This window comes from Thunnus albacares, chromosome 24 (assembly GCF_914725855.1).
Source record: "Thunnus albacares chromosome 24, fThuAlb1.1, whole genome shotgun sequence".
NCBI classification, from domain to species: domain Eukaryota; kingdom Metazoa; phylum Chordata; class Actinopteri; order Scombriformes; family Scombridae; genus Thunnus; species Thunnus albacares.
This window is the reverse complement of record NC_058129.1, coordinates 4,686,576-4,705,255: the sequence shown is the minus strand read 5'-3', so window position 1 is coordinate 4,705,255 and position 18,680 is coordinate 4,686,576. Positions and strand designations below refer to the sequence as shown.

Genomic DNA, 18,680 nt, shown 5'->3' with positions numbered 1-18,680 from the left:
CTACAAATCTCAATGTTGTATCTCAAACAGAATATGCAGAATAGTACATTTTGCAGTTTATTCAAAGGTTTTCACTTCACTTTTGTGAGAATCCACAGTGTAAACTGAGGAAGTTGGTTTTACTCCCACACTTCAGCAAACAGTGGGAAAAGCTCACAGTCACAGTCATTAACAGGACACAGAGCAGCACTGTCCTGCAGGCCCACCGCTGCCAAGTGATGTTTTGCTTCTGAAAAGTCACTTTGACTCTCTACCTGTGTCCTGTTACACTCACACACACACACACAAACACACACACACATTTACACCACAATGCAACTTTGTTCTATCAAGCCTCTGAGTTTGAAACTGCACAGACCCTCTGTTAGTGCAATCACCCTGGACACCAATTTTACATCAACATTAAAGTTAATGTGATCATTTGTGTTTGTTGGAGTTTGAGCCTAACATCTCAGCCTCTGCTGCTTTGATTCTGACCTTTCTTTTTTTATCTGCCTCTTGTGAGTTGAGTCCCCTGAGAAGTGCCCTACTGCAGTGCCTATAAAGAGTATTCACTCCCCTTGGAAGTTTTCATGTTTTATTGTTTCACAGCATTAAATCAAAGTAGATTTAATGTCTTTTTTTTGACACTGATCAACAGAAAAACAGCATTTATTTAGCTTGGAGTGTTGCTTTGACTTCATGCCACAGGTTTTGCCACAATAACTGGACCTTCCATATATAGATGTATTTACAATCCAGTTAACTGACACTTCTTGACTGCACACAGGTGATCTCTGTTTAACTAATTACGTGACTTCTAAAACTAATCGGCTGCACCTGTGATGACTTAGGTGTGTCATGTTAAAGGGGGTAATTCACGTCTGTATGTCATTTAGATTGCAGAAATGTGTTTGATTTCTCTGTTGATCACTTTCAAAAAGCCACATGAAATCTACTGTCATTCAATACAACATGAGCATTTCCAGAGGGGGTAAATTCTTTTTATAGGACAGGAGTCATTTTTAATTAGACCTTACAGTTTATGACTGACAGTTCCCTCCTTTACGCACCTTATTGGATGAAGAATTAGTTTCTGAATATATAAATATGTAGGAATATATTTTACTACTTTCATCATTAGCAGAGGCTCTTGTGAAAGTAATCCCAGCAGTATTTTGTAAATCCTTACAATTAAATCAATATCTCTGAATGGTTTTTCTCTTTTCTACATTTCCTCTTTAATATTTCTCTTTTTTTGTGAAATTATTCTTTAATTTCAACTTTTTGGCACAGCACAAACAACAGAAGCAAAACAAAACAATAATAAAACCTCCATCTTTGGCTTTGTGTGACATCATGATCCTATATGCACACCTGCACCATCTTGGCCCATTATCAAGGTACTCATCACAGATTCTATTATCAAAGTATCATCTCAGTTTCTATGTCTGTACTTTTTGTGTAGCTTCTTCCTCTCTGAGGTTTTACTTTGAAACTCATTACAGGAAGTCATCATATTTCATTCTGGCTGACTTGACAGCAGAGGCGCATCTTTTATTTGATGCAAAGGAAGCAGGAGCTGCAGGTTTGTGTTTTGATCCTTATATTAGTTTCAGATTCCATTTCATCTTGTTTCATTTAGTTTTGCCAGTAATGATGTGACAGTGAGCTGTGTGTTTGTTTTCAAGCTGGAGAGGACCATGTGGAATATTTTCCTACAAACAACCTGACTCAAGGTGAGAAAAATACGTTTTTAATAAAGAAATGTCATTGCCTAAAGTCTGACATCATTATTATAAGAAGTAATTTTAGAAAATATAAAATTTGAATCATCTGTTTTATGTTTTCCACTTTTTGTGAAACATTTTACAACTAAAGAAGTGATCTTATCAGCACAGTACACATCATTCAAATAATCATTGAATCAATAAATCAATCAATCGATCTGGTGAACGGCAAGGCTCGGTGAGGACTGTAGTAGTGTGGGTTTGTACAGTGTGCTCAGTGTGGTTTTAGGTGAGTGGGCTCGGTTCAGTACAGTCCACAGTGGGCAGAGAGGTTCATCAGTTCACATGAATGCTGGCACTGGGCCTTCTCTCCTCCTCCTCCTCTCAGTTTCATTCCTTTTCATCCTTTTTCTCTTTCAAACTTCTCTTTTGTTTCATCGCTTGTCTCTGCTTTCATCTTTTGCCACTGCCGTGCTTCTTACTCTCCATCTGTGTCGCTGTCAATGTGTGGCTCAAAGGAAGCAGCCAAACCTGACACTGTATCTAGAGGCTTGAACTGTCAAAAAGTCACTTCAGTGACTTTAATATTGTTATTCCCATTCTCATGTCTGTGTCCGTTTCTCCAGGATGTCTTGGCCTGCTCTGTACACTCAGTTGGTGGGGGCGAACCGTCACTCCACCAGCCTGGGTAAAATCTGGCTCTCGGTGCTGTTTATTTTCCGGGTCATGGTGCTGGTTGTTGCTGCTGAGAGCGTCTGGGGCGACGAGCAGTCTGACTTCACCTGTAACACACTACAGGTAAGGCAGCTAGTTAGTGTAATCATTTATGAAAATATGGTATATCTATGTTCATGTCTTGTCTCCTTGTTGCGTGGTATGTAGGATGGTATGACATCATGATGACATTTACCTGTATGTGAATACAACAACTCAGTACATGATATTAACTTCAGGCTCAGATTCTTTCTATATAGTAATGAATAGATTTTGGAGCATCATGCTGCATATATTCCAATAGTAATTACAAGTCTTAAATGTACTGTCACTACTTAATGGTTTTTGACAGCTCTGATAAATTAAAGTCTTATATGGCAGAAATATTTGCTAATAAAAGCATTAAAGTGCAACTGTGTAACTTTTGAATTAGGGATGTGCAGAGAGGTTCATAGTAGAGGTCCCAGTATTTGTATTTGTATCTGTATTTGTTGAGGCAGCAAAATTATTTGTATTTGTATTCGAATAAAAATGGAAAGAGGCTTAAAAATCCTGTTTTTGTTTTTACTACGCTTTTAATTTTAGAAAAATTAAAGTGTTACAATAAGTGTTTATGAATAAACTACCTTACGAAGGAGGTCCCTAAACCAGGTCTCAAACTGGAGTCTCCCAGATCACAGATGACTGCGCTAAAACTTTACTCATCACCTCATTGCAGACAGACCTCTACCTATTTATACACCCATAACACAGAGACAGCACACCGTTTTTTCTTCCTGAAAACAAATAATTTTTGAAATATTTGTATGAAACAAATATTTGTAAAAAAAAACAAAAACAAAACACTATTTGTGCTTTGCCGAATAATGTATTTGTATTCGGGCACACCCCTATTACCCATTTCAATACACTCAGCAATTTTGCTTCTACAGCCTTACTAGATATTGCTCTGTAACCGACAATACTGACTCCCCTTTATGACTTGTGCTAATGTTACACTTCATTTTAGCTCATGCAGATCACCTAATGACGGCGTCTTTAAAGCAACTGACTTAAAGGATGTGTCTGGTGATTTTTCTTATTGTCTACAAATCTCATGTTTGGCTGCTAACAAGTATTGTGTGTGTATCCAAAGCCTGATATATTGCTGTCACCCAAAAACTATTAAAAACATGTCAATGAGCCACACCGCCGCGCTGGGTGACATGTTCATGTTAGTTTGTTTAGAAACAGCTCCAAAGACGAATAACAGCGATCAGGTTTTCAGTCTCACTCTCTTCTTTTCAGCCTGGCTGTGAGAACGTCTGCTATGATCAATTCTTTCCTGTCTCTCACATCCGTCTCTGGTGTCTCCAACTTGTCTTTGTCTCCACACCGACGCTCCTGGTTGCCATGTATGTGGCCTATCGGAACCATAGCGATAAGAAGAGGGTCTTGCAGGTGTGCGTGCTGTTCATTTTCATATATTGTTTGTATGTATGTATGTTTCATATTCATATGTTTCATATAATGTTGTCACGTCACATCATATCACTTCACTTCTTTCCTGGTATGTATGGAAGGTCATTTGAGCAAATAACCTCTCAGAAATGTCATGTTTGGCCTTCCATATATTTGGTCTTGCTTCATCTTGTCATGTCATATTCTGTCATGTCTTGTCGTGTGTTGTCTTGTTTAATCATGTCATGCCTCTGTGATCCTGTGTTTCTTTTCTGGTCATGTTTTGTGTGTTTATGTGATTCTTTGTGACAGGCGTCTGGTAGAGCTGGTTTCCTCAGCAACAAGGGCCAGGAGGGAGAGCTGGAGACTCTGAAGAGACGGAGACTCCCGATCGCTGGCGCTCTCTGGTGGACATATGCATGCAGTCTGGTGTTCAGGTTGCTGTTTGAGGGAGGCTTCATGTAAGATCTGTGATTCTGATTTCCTGTGAATCTACCATATTGCTGATTTGGTATAATCATACCATCTGCATACAGTATTTGTGATTGTCTCTCCAGGTATGCTCTGTATGTGGTGTACGATGGTTTCCAGATGCCACGGCTGGTGCAGTGTGACCAGTGGCCGTGTCCTAACCTGGTGGACTGTTTCATCTCACGCCCAACCGAGAAAACCATCTTCACTGTTTTCATGGCCACCGCCTCTTCTATCTGCATGGTCCTGAACATTGCGGAACTTGGCTATCTTGTTTCCAAGGCTATTACCAGGTAGAGGTATTAATTAGTCAGGCGATTAATTAAGAAAGTATTCAGTCAATTATTATTTCAGCAATGTTACAAAATGACTGTCAATATCTTCATCTGTGTTATTATCTCCTTTTCTCAGGAGTATCTGTGGCCAGAGGGAGAGGAAATCCAGCAGAGAGAGGATGCAGAATAAGACAAACTAGAAGTTTTGTCTCAACCTGAGGAAGCAGCGACAACATGGATACATGAAGATATTCCAAAGACTTAAAACAAGCTAAATCTGCAGGATCACAAGTGGAGAACACATGAATGACCCCAAAACTATGTAAATATGATTAAAAAGTGGACATTTTCTATGATACCCAAATTGTTGATGTGTAACATTGAAGGGGTGGAGAGGATGGAATCAGTATCAACAACTCAAAACTGTATTTTTACATGACATTGTTTCAGATTGTATGTCAATTATGACTTCTTTTTTTTTTTTTAACTTGTGATGATAGTGCAGTTGTGTAATATGATATCTAGTTAGACAATGTATTCTAATGTAAAAAACTAAAAAAGACACATAGTCTATTTATAATAATGCTATGATTTAGAGCCATCATGCCATCTACTGGCATGAAGAAAACATGAAACATAAAAAATGTGAGGTCTCACTAGCAGCTACACACACACACACACACACACACACACACACACACACACACACACACACACACACACACACACACACACACACAAAAGTTGTTAATATTTTTTTATTTTTCATATATTCATTAAATGACAGTTGAATAAAATGTTCTCAAAATTTCTCACTTTACTTACACAAATAAATGTTCATTTTATCTTAATTCTGTGACAGTCTGATTGTTTCATTTAAAAATGTGTAATACTAATAATACTCTTGTCTGGGAAAACTAAACAGGAATTGTCACTCATAACTTTGTGGCAGAATTACAGACACATGCATCACACAGAAAAGCCTCCTGACAGAACCATACAATGCATTAAACCACATGTATTCACAGTGTCTATTTAGAGAATGTTTGTCTTTAGCTATTTATTTGAAAATCAACCTAATCTGTAAGAATTCCCACAGATGGAGGTTTTTTCTGATAAACTACAAGCTCCTGCATGTAGAATATTTACCTCAACAGAATCTTTACATCAGCATATCATCATTTTGTTTACACAGTATAACAACCAACATTAGAATATCATACTGTGTGGACATACTTGAGTTATTTGATTACTTAAAACACAGATCCACAGTTTATGCTCTGTCCAAAAGTTTATATTTTAGGAGATATTAATCTATTTTTCTGCAATTATGAAAGGACCGGATCCAGATGGGAATAACGACTGGACAGCAAATTATCCTCAGAAGCTTGAAGACACCTGGAGCGCCTCCTTTTCAGGACTGGGTGATAGAGTAAGAAAAAGTTACTGAATATAAAAGAATGTCATATAAGATGTGCAGTCAAATATCATAAATACGTAAGTGAAAGAATGGGGTGGTAGCATTGATGACATTATGTCCATGTGGAAGCTTTTCTCCTTTCTCTGAATAATCCAGATTTCTTTTAATCTTTATTTCTAAAAAACACTTTTTTTTGGTTAAACCCTCATGTTTCTGTGTTGAGTGTTGGGAAAGTTGTGTTTTCCTCAGTTTTTACAGTACTGATGTTATTTTTCAATTTTAAGACTTTTAAACTATTTGACAAAAAGTTTGTTTCAGTTTTTTGGGTTAGGGTTAAATACATCTCTTGACCTTATAAGGACTACACATGCATTTTCATTTACAACAGATGCATCGAGTGATATACTGTATTGACCTCTGCTGGTGACCATCAGTGACTACAAGAACGCTGACAGGTCCACGAGTCTTCCCTCTCGTCCTCTGAAGGACAGTTACTGAGACAAAACTAAGTTACAACAGAAATGTTGGTGAAGAGGTGAAGTCATTCTTTTACAAGCAACCATGCTGTTAAATCACTGTACTGTACTGGGCTGAAAAAGGAAAAGTGCATTTAAATAGTTTTTTCTAACTCTGGAAGCTACTTGTTTAGAAATATACTTTAGCCTGAAGTACTCACTTTTATGCAGTACTGATTTTCTTATTTATTTGTCATTTGTATTTCATTGAAATACATGTTTTTGCTCACTTTACCACATTTTGACTTTGTTTTTTATCTGAAACAGCCAACACAATGTGTAGCCTGGTTACACTCCTACAACTAAATGTTACTTCTAATACTACGAATACTACGAATACTACTACTACTACTACTACTGCTACTACTAGCTGAAATAATACTATTCATTTTAATAATAAAAATGACTTCTCACCAAATAATACGAAAAAAAATTCTTGTGTTAAAGTTTTAAAAACTATTTTAAATTGTTTGAATTTGGCTTTTTGCCAGAGGTGTGATGGAGTGGAGTCGCCCCTGCCCATACACACACACACACACACACACACACACACACACACACACACACACACACACACACACACACACACACACACCTTCCCCCGCGACCCCCCCCCCCTAACAACCCCCCTCGTGCGCCCCATGCACGGGGACACCAATGTGTGACAGTGGCGGATGGCCTTGGCCACGCGGGACGCAGCCGCTGCGCTTCGCCTTCGCGGGACAGGTTCCACACGCGCCCTTTTTTTTAGACTAGACTTGCCTCACGTCTTTTTTTTTACTCTCTCTCTCTCTCTCTCCCTCTCTCCCTCTCTCTCTCCCTCTCTCTCTCTCTCTCTCTGTAACTCTCTGTCTCTCTGTGTCTCTCTCCCTCCCGCCTCCTCACCCACTAATCTCGCCAACTCCTCGCTTGTTCGCCTGGAGCCCAAACAAAGAGAAGAAGGAGGAAAGAAGTGAGAGAAGCAGCGCGCAGCCGGGAGGGGAGACGCGTTCAGAGGAGAGCGGTAAGCAGGTGGATGCTGGAGTGATGGTGCTGGTTGAAGTGGGAGGGAAGAGGAGGGATTATCATCCTAACACCTGCTGGATTATCCAGCACCTCTCATGCTGCGTTCACTTCCCTGTGGGAAAGACGGCGCGCAGGAAGCCACAAATATTTTATGAATTGAATGTAGGATAGTTTTGTGACTTAAAAAAGTGGACATAGACTCACTGAAATGGATGGAGTTCTGAGATTTTAGACTTTTTAAATATCACAATGTCTATTATTAATATTATTATTATTAAAAAAAAAAAACAAACCCATTTGGACAGTAAATTAGGGTGTTTTGGCAATTGGCTCCCTCATGCCAGCCACCCTTGTCTCTCTCATTTGTCTCTTAGAAGTAGGTGGTACTGTAAGTGTAGTCAAGTCAATTTTATTTGCATAGCCCAATATCACAAATCACAAATTTGCCTCAGGGGGCTTCACAGTCTGTACAGTTTTACAACATCCTCTGATCCTTGATTCGAATAAGGGAAAACTCCCTTAAAACCCTTTAATGGGTAAAAAATAGAAGAAAACTCAGGAAGAGCAACAGAGGAGGATCCCTCTCCCAGAGAGGAAAGATGTGCAATAGATGTGTGTACAGAATAGAAAAAGAAAGACAAATTGAAGAAATACAGCATAGAACAGGATAACAAAATTATGACAGATTTATAATATATATAAAGAATGTGATGAGTGTAGGCCTATTCACACCAGCCACCTAACTGAACAAAACTGGTAAGGTGTCAAAAATTAATATTCTGCATTCTTCACAAAACTGGCATTTTAAGATATTGCACAAAAATTGTCATTTTCCTACTTTATAAATTATAAGACACTTAGTTTAAAACCAGTATTCCTATTAATGTTGTTTTCACAGATCACTATAAAACATGGTGCAAATTACCTGGTAGGGCCATCCTAGGATATTTTGCTTTTGTGAAAATATCATCATTTTTATTCTCTATCTGTAAAAAAAGAAAAAAAAAAAGAAAAAAAAAGCAGATGACAAATCACCTGAAGTTTGGAGATGGGCCTTAATTTAATTTAATTTAATTTAATTTAATTTAATTTAGTTTGAGTTCTGTCATTTCCAATTTAGAAATACCAGTAGTGAAATGCATGAATATACAGTGCATGAAATAGACTTCACATCACACATGTTGTGCATTACAATAATTTTTTAATCTGATCTCTTATACTTAAATGGCGGGAGACCATTTCCAACAGGTTTTCTGTGGTTGGAATATTTGATTTGGGAGAGTATGAAGTTAAAAGTATTGTTCATAAGTGTTGAGCTGAAGGGGGCACACAAATTCAATAGAAAACATCCATCATAATAATAACTGTGAACACTTTGAAGTTGCTGCTCTCAACCACCCAGTTGTTGTTATTATTATTTCCATATCTCCTGTTTCACTAATGGATATTGCTTTATTGGAGCCCAAAGCTTGGACATTCTTGAGTCTGACAAGATTTGCATTCATTTTAGGCACCATTACCTTTTTGTACATTTGTGCACGTTTTTGGACCATTACACACCTTTGTGCTTCTTTATCAAATATGTTCTTTTATATATTTTATTTATATTTTGGTACCTTAAGGCATTTTATGCACCTTTACACACTGTCACAAACCTTTGTGCACTTTCTGTGTATTCTTGTGCAGTCGCTGTCTTTGAACTATTATCAGTTTGTAGAGCAATTTCCTCAAGAAAAAACATTGGTCATGTTAGCTGCATTAACTAAGTTGTTCTCACTGAATTACAATGTTAATGCATGTGAGCCGAGCCAGAGTAGGTTGCGTCATTTACTGGATAATGATCAGAATTGTCTTTCATCTGAACATTGCCACTGTCTGCATATCTTAACAGGGTTTTCAGGGTGCAAACGGCAGGCCAAGAGTTAACTGTTTGACTGTTTTAGCACAAAGACCTCTGATCCATCAAAAGCACACGCCAGCCAGGACAATGTCCATCTGGCAGCTTCTCTATTGTCTGTCTTGACAGATGGTATTTCATCACGTCAACACATCATGTACATGTACACATGCCACAGTTCGACTGGTGTATCAGTAGACTGTTAATTGGTTTCCTCATTTGTTAGCTGAGAATAGGAATGTTTCATTCAACTGTAGGATTTCAGAAAAGTCACTAAATGTGAGCAGCTATGACATCATTTGAGGTGGATTTTTAAACTTTTATTGTATTAATGTAATAAAACACAACTTCTTAATGATATTTCATATATGTACCTTAAGTTTGTATAGTACTCTATTGTGTTTGTTTGGTGACATTATATTTTAGGAGATTTTATTCATTGGTATTACTTTAGTATTCTTAAAGGGAACTAGTGTTTTTTTGATAACCTGTGAGTAGTTTTCTTTTTTAAAATGTTAAATGGATGGTTGCTTGATTTTTCAGACTTCTGATTTACTTCTCGTGAGGGTAGATGATGGGTTTATGTTTCATGCTAGAGGTAAAATAAGTTGTAGATGACCTCATTCAGTTGTGACAGAGTGCTGGCTCAGATATACAGACGTAGCGTATGCTACTGTAACTGTGAGTGTGTGTATGTGTTTGCGTGTGTGTACATATCAGTCGATCCCAGGCAAACATTTGCCCTCCTCAGCATTCCTGGGATGTGATGAGTCCAGCATTCAACAGGGACGACCTGTTATCCACTCATTCACTTCCCGCAGATGGCCAGCCATTGTCCGCTAGACAGCCAGCCCTGCGGCACATACACACACACAAACGTAACTACACACAAATGCGTGCACATCTGCAAGCAAATGTATGTGTGTATATAATATAGTAAAGACACAGGCATGCATGCACAGATTTGCAGAGAGTGACATATGGACATGAATAGATACAGTTTTGTTCTGTCTTTATGATTATGTTTAACTAATTCTAAAATCTGGAAATTATAAAAAATCTGAAGTATTTTAATTATAATGATAAGGACTAGCACTAGACTGATAGATGAGCTGATATCTTGGTCGATATTAGCATATGGTAGATATATCTGTATCTGTACACGTCGGCTGATAAGTCATTGCAATGCAGAAATAAATATGTGTAGATATAGTGTCACCATTACCCAGTTGGGCCATCAGAGAGCACTGACAAGTTTATTTTATCCAGTTCATTATCAGCCAACTCTGCAGCTCCTCTCAGGTCAACGCAGCGTTTTAGTTTCTTTTAGCTCATTGTTTTGGTTGCATCTTCTCTTTTTTGGTTTAGTCTCACTGCTTTCATCAGTGTGATTTCCAGATGCACCAGACAGCAAAAACGCTCTAAAGACCCTCTGTACGCTACCTGCCCCGCACCAAACAGCAGACAAAGTTAGCAACTAGCTGGTGAACATAGTGAAGCATTTAGCAGCTAAACAGCCTGATATTTCCTACTGGAAAGTGAATGTCTAACTAGGCAACTGTTTGCTAACAAGTTCACCATATCAACTTAAAAGGTGATACTATGTCAGTGTTGTGTTTATAGCTTGCTTCTGCACCCAAGAGGTGGTTGTGCAGATTTTGCTGTGCCAAGTCTTCCTTTTAATAGGTCTAGAGTCACTAAACATGGAGCTGTTTGGTTGCGTCGTGTGATAAGTTGACTAGACACACATTTCTCAAACCATGGCTGCTTCTGGTGTATTTTATAGGTGTGATTGCTCAGGGAGTTTAGTTAATTTGTAGGTTCTATTTTCAAATAGATTCTGCATTCATTTTAAATCTCTTAAAATTGAAATGTAAATGACAATTTTGTGTGTGACAATGACCTGTAGAGTTAACAAGAGCATTTTGTCTCTCCTTTCAGGATATTGTTTTTTCTTCTGATCTCTGGTCGATGGATTTATCACTGACAATACAACAATATTTTAGTAAGCCTGTTTTCACTTTTTGTTGTCTCTGTGTCTCCTCTGACCCCAAACCATGTGATAGACATTTCTTTCAGGCCCTCGTCTGTTCTATTACTAAAAGGAATTTTGGTACAGGCTGGTAATGAAACCCCAGAGTCTCTAAGACCTAGTTTATTGTCAGGATTAACAACTGTCCTTACTGACTGGAACTATATTTACCATATTGACACAGTATCAGTGAACAATTGGAAACTATTGTAGCTTTTAGGTAAATATGAACATGTGGTGAAAACCTATTGCAAAACAGTCTATAAGTTGGCAATTTGAAACATTCAAAATTATGTCTGTTTAAGATTAAAGATGACTGGACATAAACTCTGTAAGCTAGACAGTGGACAAGTAATAAGCCAGCCAAAAAGTGGGAGTTGAATGATTTATGACTGATTTTATTCTTATAGTAGTTGATACACCTCCCAACTGTGGTCCCTGACTATCCGAGTATCCTTCTCAATTGTCTTTGAGAAAGTTGTTTGAGTTAGATTGTCGTGGGTCCCATCTCCTGAATGATCCTTGCTGAGAATAAACTCCTAGAGAATTTTTTTTTCAAAGCTATTGGACATTGGTATTTTAAAGGATATGGTTGACATCCCATTAAAAGACCCAAACCAACAATGAACTTATCTCATTCTTCTGTGCTATTAGCTTCCATTGTTGTAATCTATGAAAACACATCAATGTGCTACACGTCGCTCTTGAAAATGGCCATCGTAGTTTATTTTACATCAATCCTGTGCTGGTGTTGTAATTACTCATAGCCCCCCAAATGTGTATTAATCCACCCTTGAAAATAGTCCCCAACAATTTTTTTCCTGTTTGAGTAACATTTTGCTAAAAATAACAGTGCCTAGTTATTCTTAAGTAGGAACCAATGGGCTTGGGGCTGAGAGCCACAGACAGGGACAGGAAGTAGAAAAGACAGACTAACTTTTTTTGTGTGTCTTCACAGAAATTGTTGACACCAAGAAAAAATATAGTAAAACCTAGACTTATCCTTTAAAACAAATATCCATCCACTGCTAAGTCTTCATTCCTATAATATACCACATAATCTGTCCACCTCCTCCATACAGAACTTCTGCCTCATTCCCTGACTCCTGCTCATCCTAACAGGGACTTCTTGTTTTTCTCTCCAGGCTAGAAAATCGAGTGAAGCATGGGTGACTGGAGCTTTCTGGGGCGGCTGCTGGAGAATGCTCAAGAACACTCCACTGTGATAGGAAAGGTGACTGATTGACTGTTGATTAACTTGATCAACATGAAATTATATCACATGAAGATTACCCTCTTTCTCTCAGATAATCCTTTGCACCCAACAGTATTCATAATGGCCACATTTTAGAATCCTTTCTGATGTTTCTAACAGCTTCACCATGTGGCTCAGTTGCCTCTTTTGTACCACAATCCAATACGACACATTATACCAGCTGAAGCGCCTGTTCTGTGTTTTTTAAACCTTCCGTCCTTCTGTGTCAGGTTTGGCTGACCGTCCTCTTCATCTTCCGCATCTTGGTGCTGGGAGCAGCAGCCGAGGAGGTCTGGGGTGACGAGCAATCTGACTTCACCTGTAATACACAACAGCCCGGTTGCGAGAACGTCTGCTACGACGAGGCCTTCCCCATCTCCCACATCCGTTTCTGGGTGCTGCAGATCATCTTTGTCTCCACGCCAACCCTCATCTACCTGGGCCATGTCCTGCACATTGTCCGCATGGAGGAGAAGAGGAGGGAGAGGGAGGAAGAGCTCAGAAAGGCCGGACGGCACCAAGAGGACCATGACCCTCTATACCACAATGGAGTTGGAGACGGAGGAGGAGGCGGGAAGAAGGAAAAGCCACCAATCCGTGACGAGCATGGGAAGATCCGGATCCGAGGGGCGTTACTGAGGACCTACATCTTCAACATCATCTTCAAGACCCTGTTCGAGGTGGGCTTCATCCTAGGACAGTACTTCCTCTATGGGTTCCACCTGAGGCCGCTCTATAAATGTGGCCGCTGGCCCTGCCCCAATACTGTGGACTGCTTCATCTCCAGGTTAGAGGGTCTCATTTAATTTTAGGACATGTTTGTTTTAGATGTTTCTTTGTGTCTTGATTTTTTTCTTGTATGTTTGTGTTGTTCATTTGCCATGCAAAGCCAACTTTTCCCATCCACTGAAACCTTTTCATATATATTTGATTCAATTGACCATTCGCTAAGCCTCACCACTTAGTTACTGTTGCTATGCCTGTCACGCTTTCTGTTCTCACACAGCCTATAACCCAACAAACTAATGCAGTAAGTTAATAATGTGCTCCTTAGCCTTGGAAATAATGCTAGGTTACTAGTGTAGGTATTAAGCTAGTTAGCTAGACAAGGTAATGATTGCAGCTGATGTTAGAGCAGATAAACACACATTATAGTAAAAACATTTACTATAATTACATTTGTTTTCATTTGTGAATTAAAGAGGAACTCCACACTAAATTATTTTTTGTGCTGTACACATAATCACATAGATTCATGTTGGCATATTATAATACAGGTGATTTTTGCAACAATATACATATTTTGTGCAATCTTGTATGTATCTGCTTGTAGCCTGAAGTTCAGTTCAGCCAAATTCTCTGGCCCCTCGCTAACCCTGATGTAAACTATATTTCGTACATTTACCCTCCCAACTGTGGTAGCGGTTGCCGTGTTGTGACTGTCAAAGCAGTGCTGGACTCTTTCCAGTAGAAACATAGAAAGAACACATCCTGGTTAAATAGCCACAAGACCACCCCTCATACAGCTCCTCTGTTGCATTTTTTTTAATATGATGGGAGGGAGAGTTCTTGCAAAATTTGAATGTGTACTTACTTTTTAAACTATTTTTGTTCATTTGTTGTTGCAGACCAACTGAAAAGACAATCTTCATCATCTTTATGCTGGTGGTTGCCTGCGTGTCTCTGGCCCTCAACCTGCTGGAGATCTACCACCTGGGCTGGAAGAAAGTGAAGCAGGGGGTCACCAATGAGTTTGCACCCGACAGTGATTCGCTGCCGATGGGTGCAGATGAACCCGACGCAGAGACGATTCCTGAGCAGACCTCTGCAACAGTGCTTGACTGTTTGCCAGCGTACGGCAGGGTGAGCGTAGTGGGGGCTGCGGAGGGAGGAGCCTACAATCCAACTGAGACCTCCTTAAACCCTAACATAGCAACCGCCCCTGTCAAGATGGATGGCACAGCATTCCACCCAGATGACTTCCTGTTCGATCCCCTGCATACTTCTTATTATGGCAATGACGAGAAAGGGAGCACTGGGAGCCACGGGCAGCTGTCAGCAGTGGAGCAGAACTGGAGCAACATGGCGCTTGAGCTCAACAATCTGGATGGAAAAAACTCCTCCTACTCCTATCCTCCTCCTCTTCCTTCTCCTCCCACCTCCAACTCCTCCTCTCCACAGGGGGGGACGACTCCACTGCCTCCTCAAGAGGAGCAACACTCCTCATATCCTACACTTCCTCGTAATACCCCTCTTTACCAGCTCTCACCACAAGAGGCGCCGATGGATGAGGAACCGTGTACACTCCCATATGACGACTTCACCGTGGTTACCAAGGCGGAGATGCATCAGCCTCCTGCTGCCGCGGCGACAGACATCCGGAAGCCAAGACGGGCCAGCAAGAGCAGCAGCGTCCGAGCACGCCCTGATGACCTGGCAGTGTAGCTAAAACACACACTCACACATTTACACAAGCATGCATACATGCTGTATACACATATGCAATTTTTCACACATGCACAATGTATTTAACCACACACAATCATGCCCTCCAGCAAAAGACTGATGCCTGCAAGACATAGAGATTAAGCTGGAGTTGGTCATTTATTTTAATCTCAGATTTACGAACCAGAGGGAGGGATACAAAGAGTTTGGCCCAGTTGCACTAATGGTGCTGATGCCCTATCCCTATATGCCCTACATATTAGTAACAATATGTCCACGTGAGCCTCTCAACTCTTAAGACACCAGCTCATAGGGGCTTTGCAGGTGTGTCAAAAATCTCCTAGCAACACATCTGGAGTCATTTTGGAGAACTCAGTGGAGAGATTGCTGTCAACACAGGAGATCCAATTCCAATTAATTTCAAACGATAAAAATACTGCTACCACTGCATCATGGTTATTCACCTAATATAACTCCAAATAATATGATAAAATGTAACAAAATATCAATATAGTTGATGCAAAAAACTGAAGCAAATTGTCTTAATTGTGTTTGCACAATTCTAAACATCATAGTAAAAGACATACAATAAGAAAGCTTGGTGGATACAAACAGGAAGGAAGGAAGCTAAAGGGCTTACCCAAAGTCCTCGCCAATATGAAAAATCCAATTGAGTGTAATCATAAACGTCAGACAACAAGACAAGACAAGAGCAGCTAAAAAAACTTTAAAAAAATGAATTTACAATCAAAAATAAAAGAAAGAATGATGTAAAAAAAAAAAGCACAGTGCACAGAGCTGCAGTATTAGAACAATGTCATCCAAAGTGCCTTTGATTTTTTAGACACATACAAGGTTCTAGTATGAATATTGTCATTTTTATTAAGTCTATTGCTTTTGACACCCATGTTGAGCCCAACCAGTAAGAGGTAATGCCAGTCATTTCGTAACTTTGTATGCTTCACAATCAAATGCCCTGATCAGATAGCATAGACGTATAGGGCACGACCACTGGTCATTGCTGTACAGTGAGACAACAAACTAACATTATGTAAACATAAAATAAATCTGTGATGAAGTGACTTCTAAGACTAAAACATGTGTGCTAACCATGTTTAGCTTATACTGTGAAACGAATGGTTTTACATTTTATTTGCATTTTTGTCGAGAGTAGAGGCTTCATACCGGTCTCATGTCTGTGTGCTAACTATAAAGCTAGAGCTGGGAGACAATTAGCTTAGCTTAGCGTTAAGACTGGAAACGGGGAAACAGCAAGCCAGGCTCACTCAAGTGCAACACTACCATGTTGTAACTCGTGTACATTCACAAACCAAAATGAAAAGTTGTGGTTTTACAATGTGTTGCTAGAACTATGTCTCTCTGTCGTGACGTCATATTGTTCAGATTGTAATTCTGAATGACTGTATTGGAAAAACCGTTGATGTCAGCCTGATATCACAAATTCTGACAGCTAAGATATCTCCCACTTGATAAAAAGAATTACATTAGTGTCAAAAGTAGCTAATTTAGGCTATTTAAATGGTGTGACTATAAGGCTAATAGTTTGCGTAACCAACAATCCAAAGTCTGAATAATGCTAGGTTTTCCTCTTCTTCCCATTCTACCGAATGCAGCTATGAATGAATGCAGCTTTAGAGGTGCTGGTAGGCATATTTATGACCATTTATGATGCTGTGAGTCAGGCTAGCTGTTCCCCCCTGCCTCCAGTGTTTATGCTAAGCTAAGCTAATCATCTTCTGGCTCTAGCAATAAATACACAGAGGTGAGAGTGGTATTGATCTTCTCAAAAAGCAAGAAAGTGAATAAGCGTGGAACTATTCCTTTAAGCAATACAATCAGTATTATCTCACTTTCTCAACCAAAAGCTGAAGATCTCCAACATGGCTGCCAGAGGGTGTGTTACAGCAACTAAAAGCTTATGTATGAATTGTTATTTGCTTGGCACAAATGGACAAATTAAGGAGCCAACATGCCTGCCACTTACTGATCTGGCCAGACTCACTTTTCTTTGGAGAAGTTGGATTGGATCACAAACATACACACTCACATACACGTACACACACCTGCAGTATATATATATATATATGTATATATATATGTATGTATATATATATATGTATATATATATATATAGCCAGCACAGACAGGAAAAGGTTATAGTGATGATGATGATGATGCTGATGATGATGATGATGATAATGATGATGATTGGACTAACTAATAAGTTTGGGAGCTTAGCGGCAGCAATACTATATTCTTTTTTTTCATCCTTCTTTTATTTCTTTGCTGGGAGACATCAGAGGAGAGGTTTGCACTTTTGTTTCTTTATTTTTATTTTTCTTGTGACGTGATGGTGGAGCTGAACAGTCCGTGTGTCTGTTGAACCTGTCTGTCTGTGTGTACTGCTCTCACTCAGCCTGTAGTTTCAATGAAGAGAGGGATGCACTGACATTTGGACAGAGCAGAAGACTAGAGGAAAGCAATAAACGCAGTCCCACCCTGAGACATAGTCCTTAGGCTTCGCAGGCTGTGTGTGTGTGTGTGTTTGTGTGTAAGTGTGTGTGTGTGTGTGTGTAGGTACCTTAATTTTGTTTCAGTGTTTCCAAAATGACATCTCTGCTGTTACATCAGGGTAAACTATATAGAGTATATAAATATGTACATATATAATGATCAGTAGTAATGATAGGCTACACAGGATGTTATACAGAACTACCTACATTTTAAAAAAGTTAGTTTCTGCTCAAGCTGCAATTTATAGAGACTTTCACCTAGAAAACCAAAATCTAAAATGCTTTGGCTTATTCTGACATTGGCCCAACTGGTCACTTTATACAAAAATCCAATGTTAGAAGAGTTGATGCTAATAAAAACAATATCCTCAAGGGCTAAACTACATTTCAATGAGTTCTTTATTGAGAAATCTTTAGTTTTGCGGCTTGGACAGAGCGTAAAAATCAATACACCTTCTTTCTGATGCTTGTGTTTGCAGTGTGTTACAGAACGGTTGAGTTCCCCCTAGCTGTTCTGTATAGAAGGACTTTAAGTTAATTTTTTAGACTAGCTGTAGGATATACAGTAGCTTTTAGATTTTGGAGAAAAAAAGAAAGCAATATGATCTAAAAAAGTGATCAAATTTATCTGTTTGTTTGTAACAGACATAATTTTTCCCATTCTTCTCATTAATTCCTGCCAAATGAGACAGAAAAAAATATACAGAAAATGGCACAAATAAGTTCAGTTGTATTCCCTTACAACAACTGCCCAACAACTTCAATTTATCCAATCACGTTATTCTAATATTTCATCCAACGTTCAGGAATAAAAAATGTAGGTTAGTAGCAAGACAACAAGGGAGAGTGGTTTGGGGCAAACTATGGGTTTGTACATCTTTGTGTTTCTCTCTGGGCAGAATATTAAGATACTTACTGTAGTTACTTAGTTATAATACTTGAAAAAGTAGAAAAAGTGCTAGACTGTA

The 18,680-nt window shown here is 39.1% G+C and overlaps 2 protein-coding genes across 4 annotated transcripts; both read left to right on the top strand.

Annotated features, from left to right (window-relative positions):
• The first annotated feature begins 594 nt into the window (after positions 1 to 594).
• On the top strand, positions 595 to 5,278 carry LOC122976504 (gap junction beta-2 protein-like). 3 transcript variants are annotated; one of them, XM_044345015.1, is made up of 9 exons: positions 597 to 973; positions 1,276 to 1,382; positions 1,488 to 1,567; positions 1,671 to 1,718; positions 2,336 to 2,507; positions 3,711 to 3,863; positions 4,176 to 4,324; positions 4,421 to 4,627; positions 4,746 to 5,278. In XM_044345015.1, the coding sequence occupies exons 5-9, from the start codon at positions 2,337 to 2,339 to the stop codon at positions 4,807 to 4,809; spliced, it is 744 nt and encodes a 247-aa protein (XP_044200950.1). In that variant the 5' UTR covers positions 597 to 973; positions 1,276 to 1,382; positions 1,488 to 1,567; positions 1,671 to 1,718; position 2,336; the 3' UTR covers positions 4,810 to 5,278. The 3 variants fall into 3 exon arrangements, with proteins under 3 accessions (XP_044200952.1, XP_044200950.1, XP_044200951.1); XM_044345017.1 differs by lacking the exon at positions 3,711 to 3,863 and having other exon boundaries at positions 595 to 973; XM_044345016.1 differs by lacking the exons at positions 597 to 973; positions 1,276 to 1,382 and having other exon boundaries at positions 1,389 to 1,567.
• A 2,121-nt stretch (positions 5,279 to 7,399) lies between these two features.
• On the top strand, positions 7,400 to 17,256 carry LOC122975987 (gap junction alpha-3 protein-like). Its single transcript, XM_044344210.1, has 4 exons — positions 7,400 to 7,547; positions 12,624 to 12,712; positions 12,964 to 13,520; positions 14,362 to 17,256. The coding sequence occupies exons 2-4, from the start codon at positions 12,644 to 12,646 to the stop codon at positions 15,176 to 15,178; spliced, it is 1,443 nt and encodes a 480-aa protein (XP_044200145.1). The 5' UTR covers positions 7,400 to 7,547; positions 12,624 to 12,643; the 3' UTR covers positions 15,179 to 17,256.
• Positions 17,257 to 18,680: the final 1,424 nt, after the last annotated feature.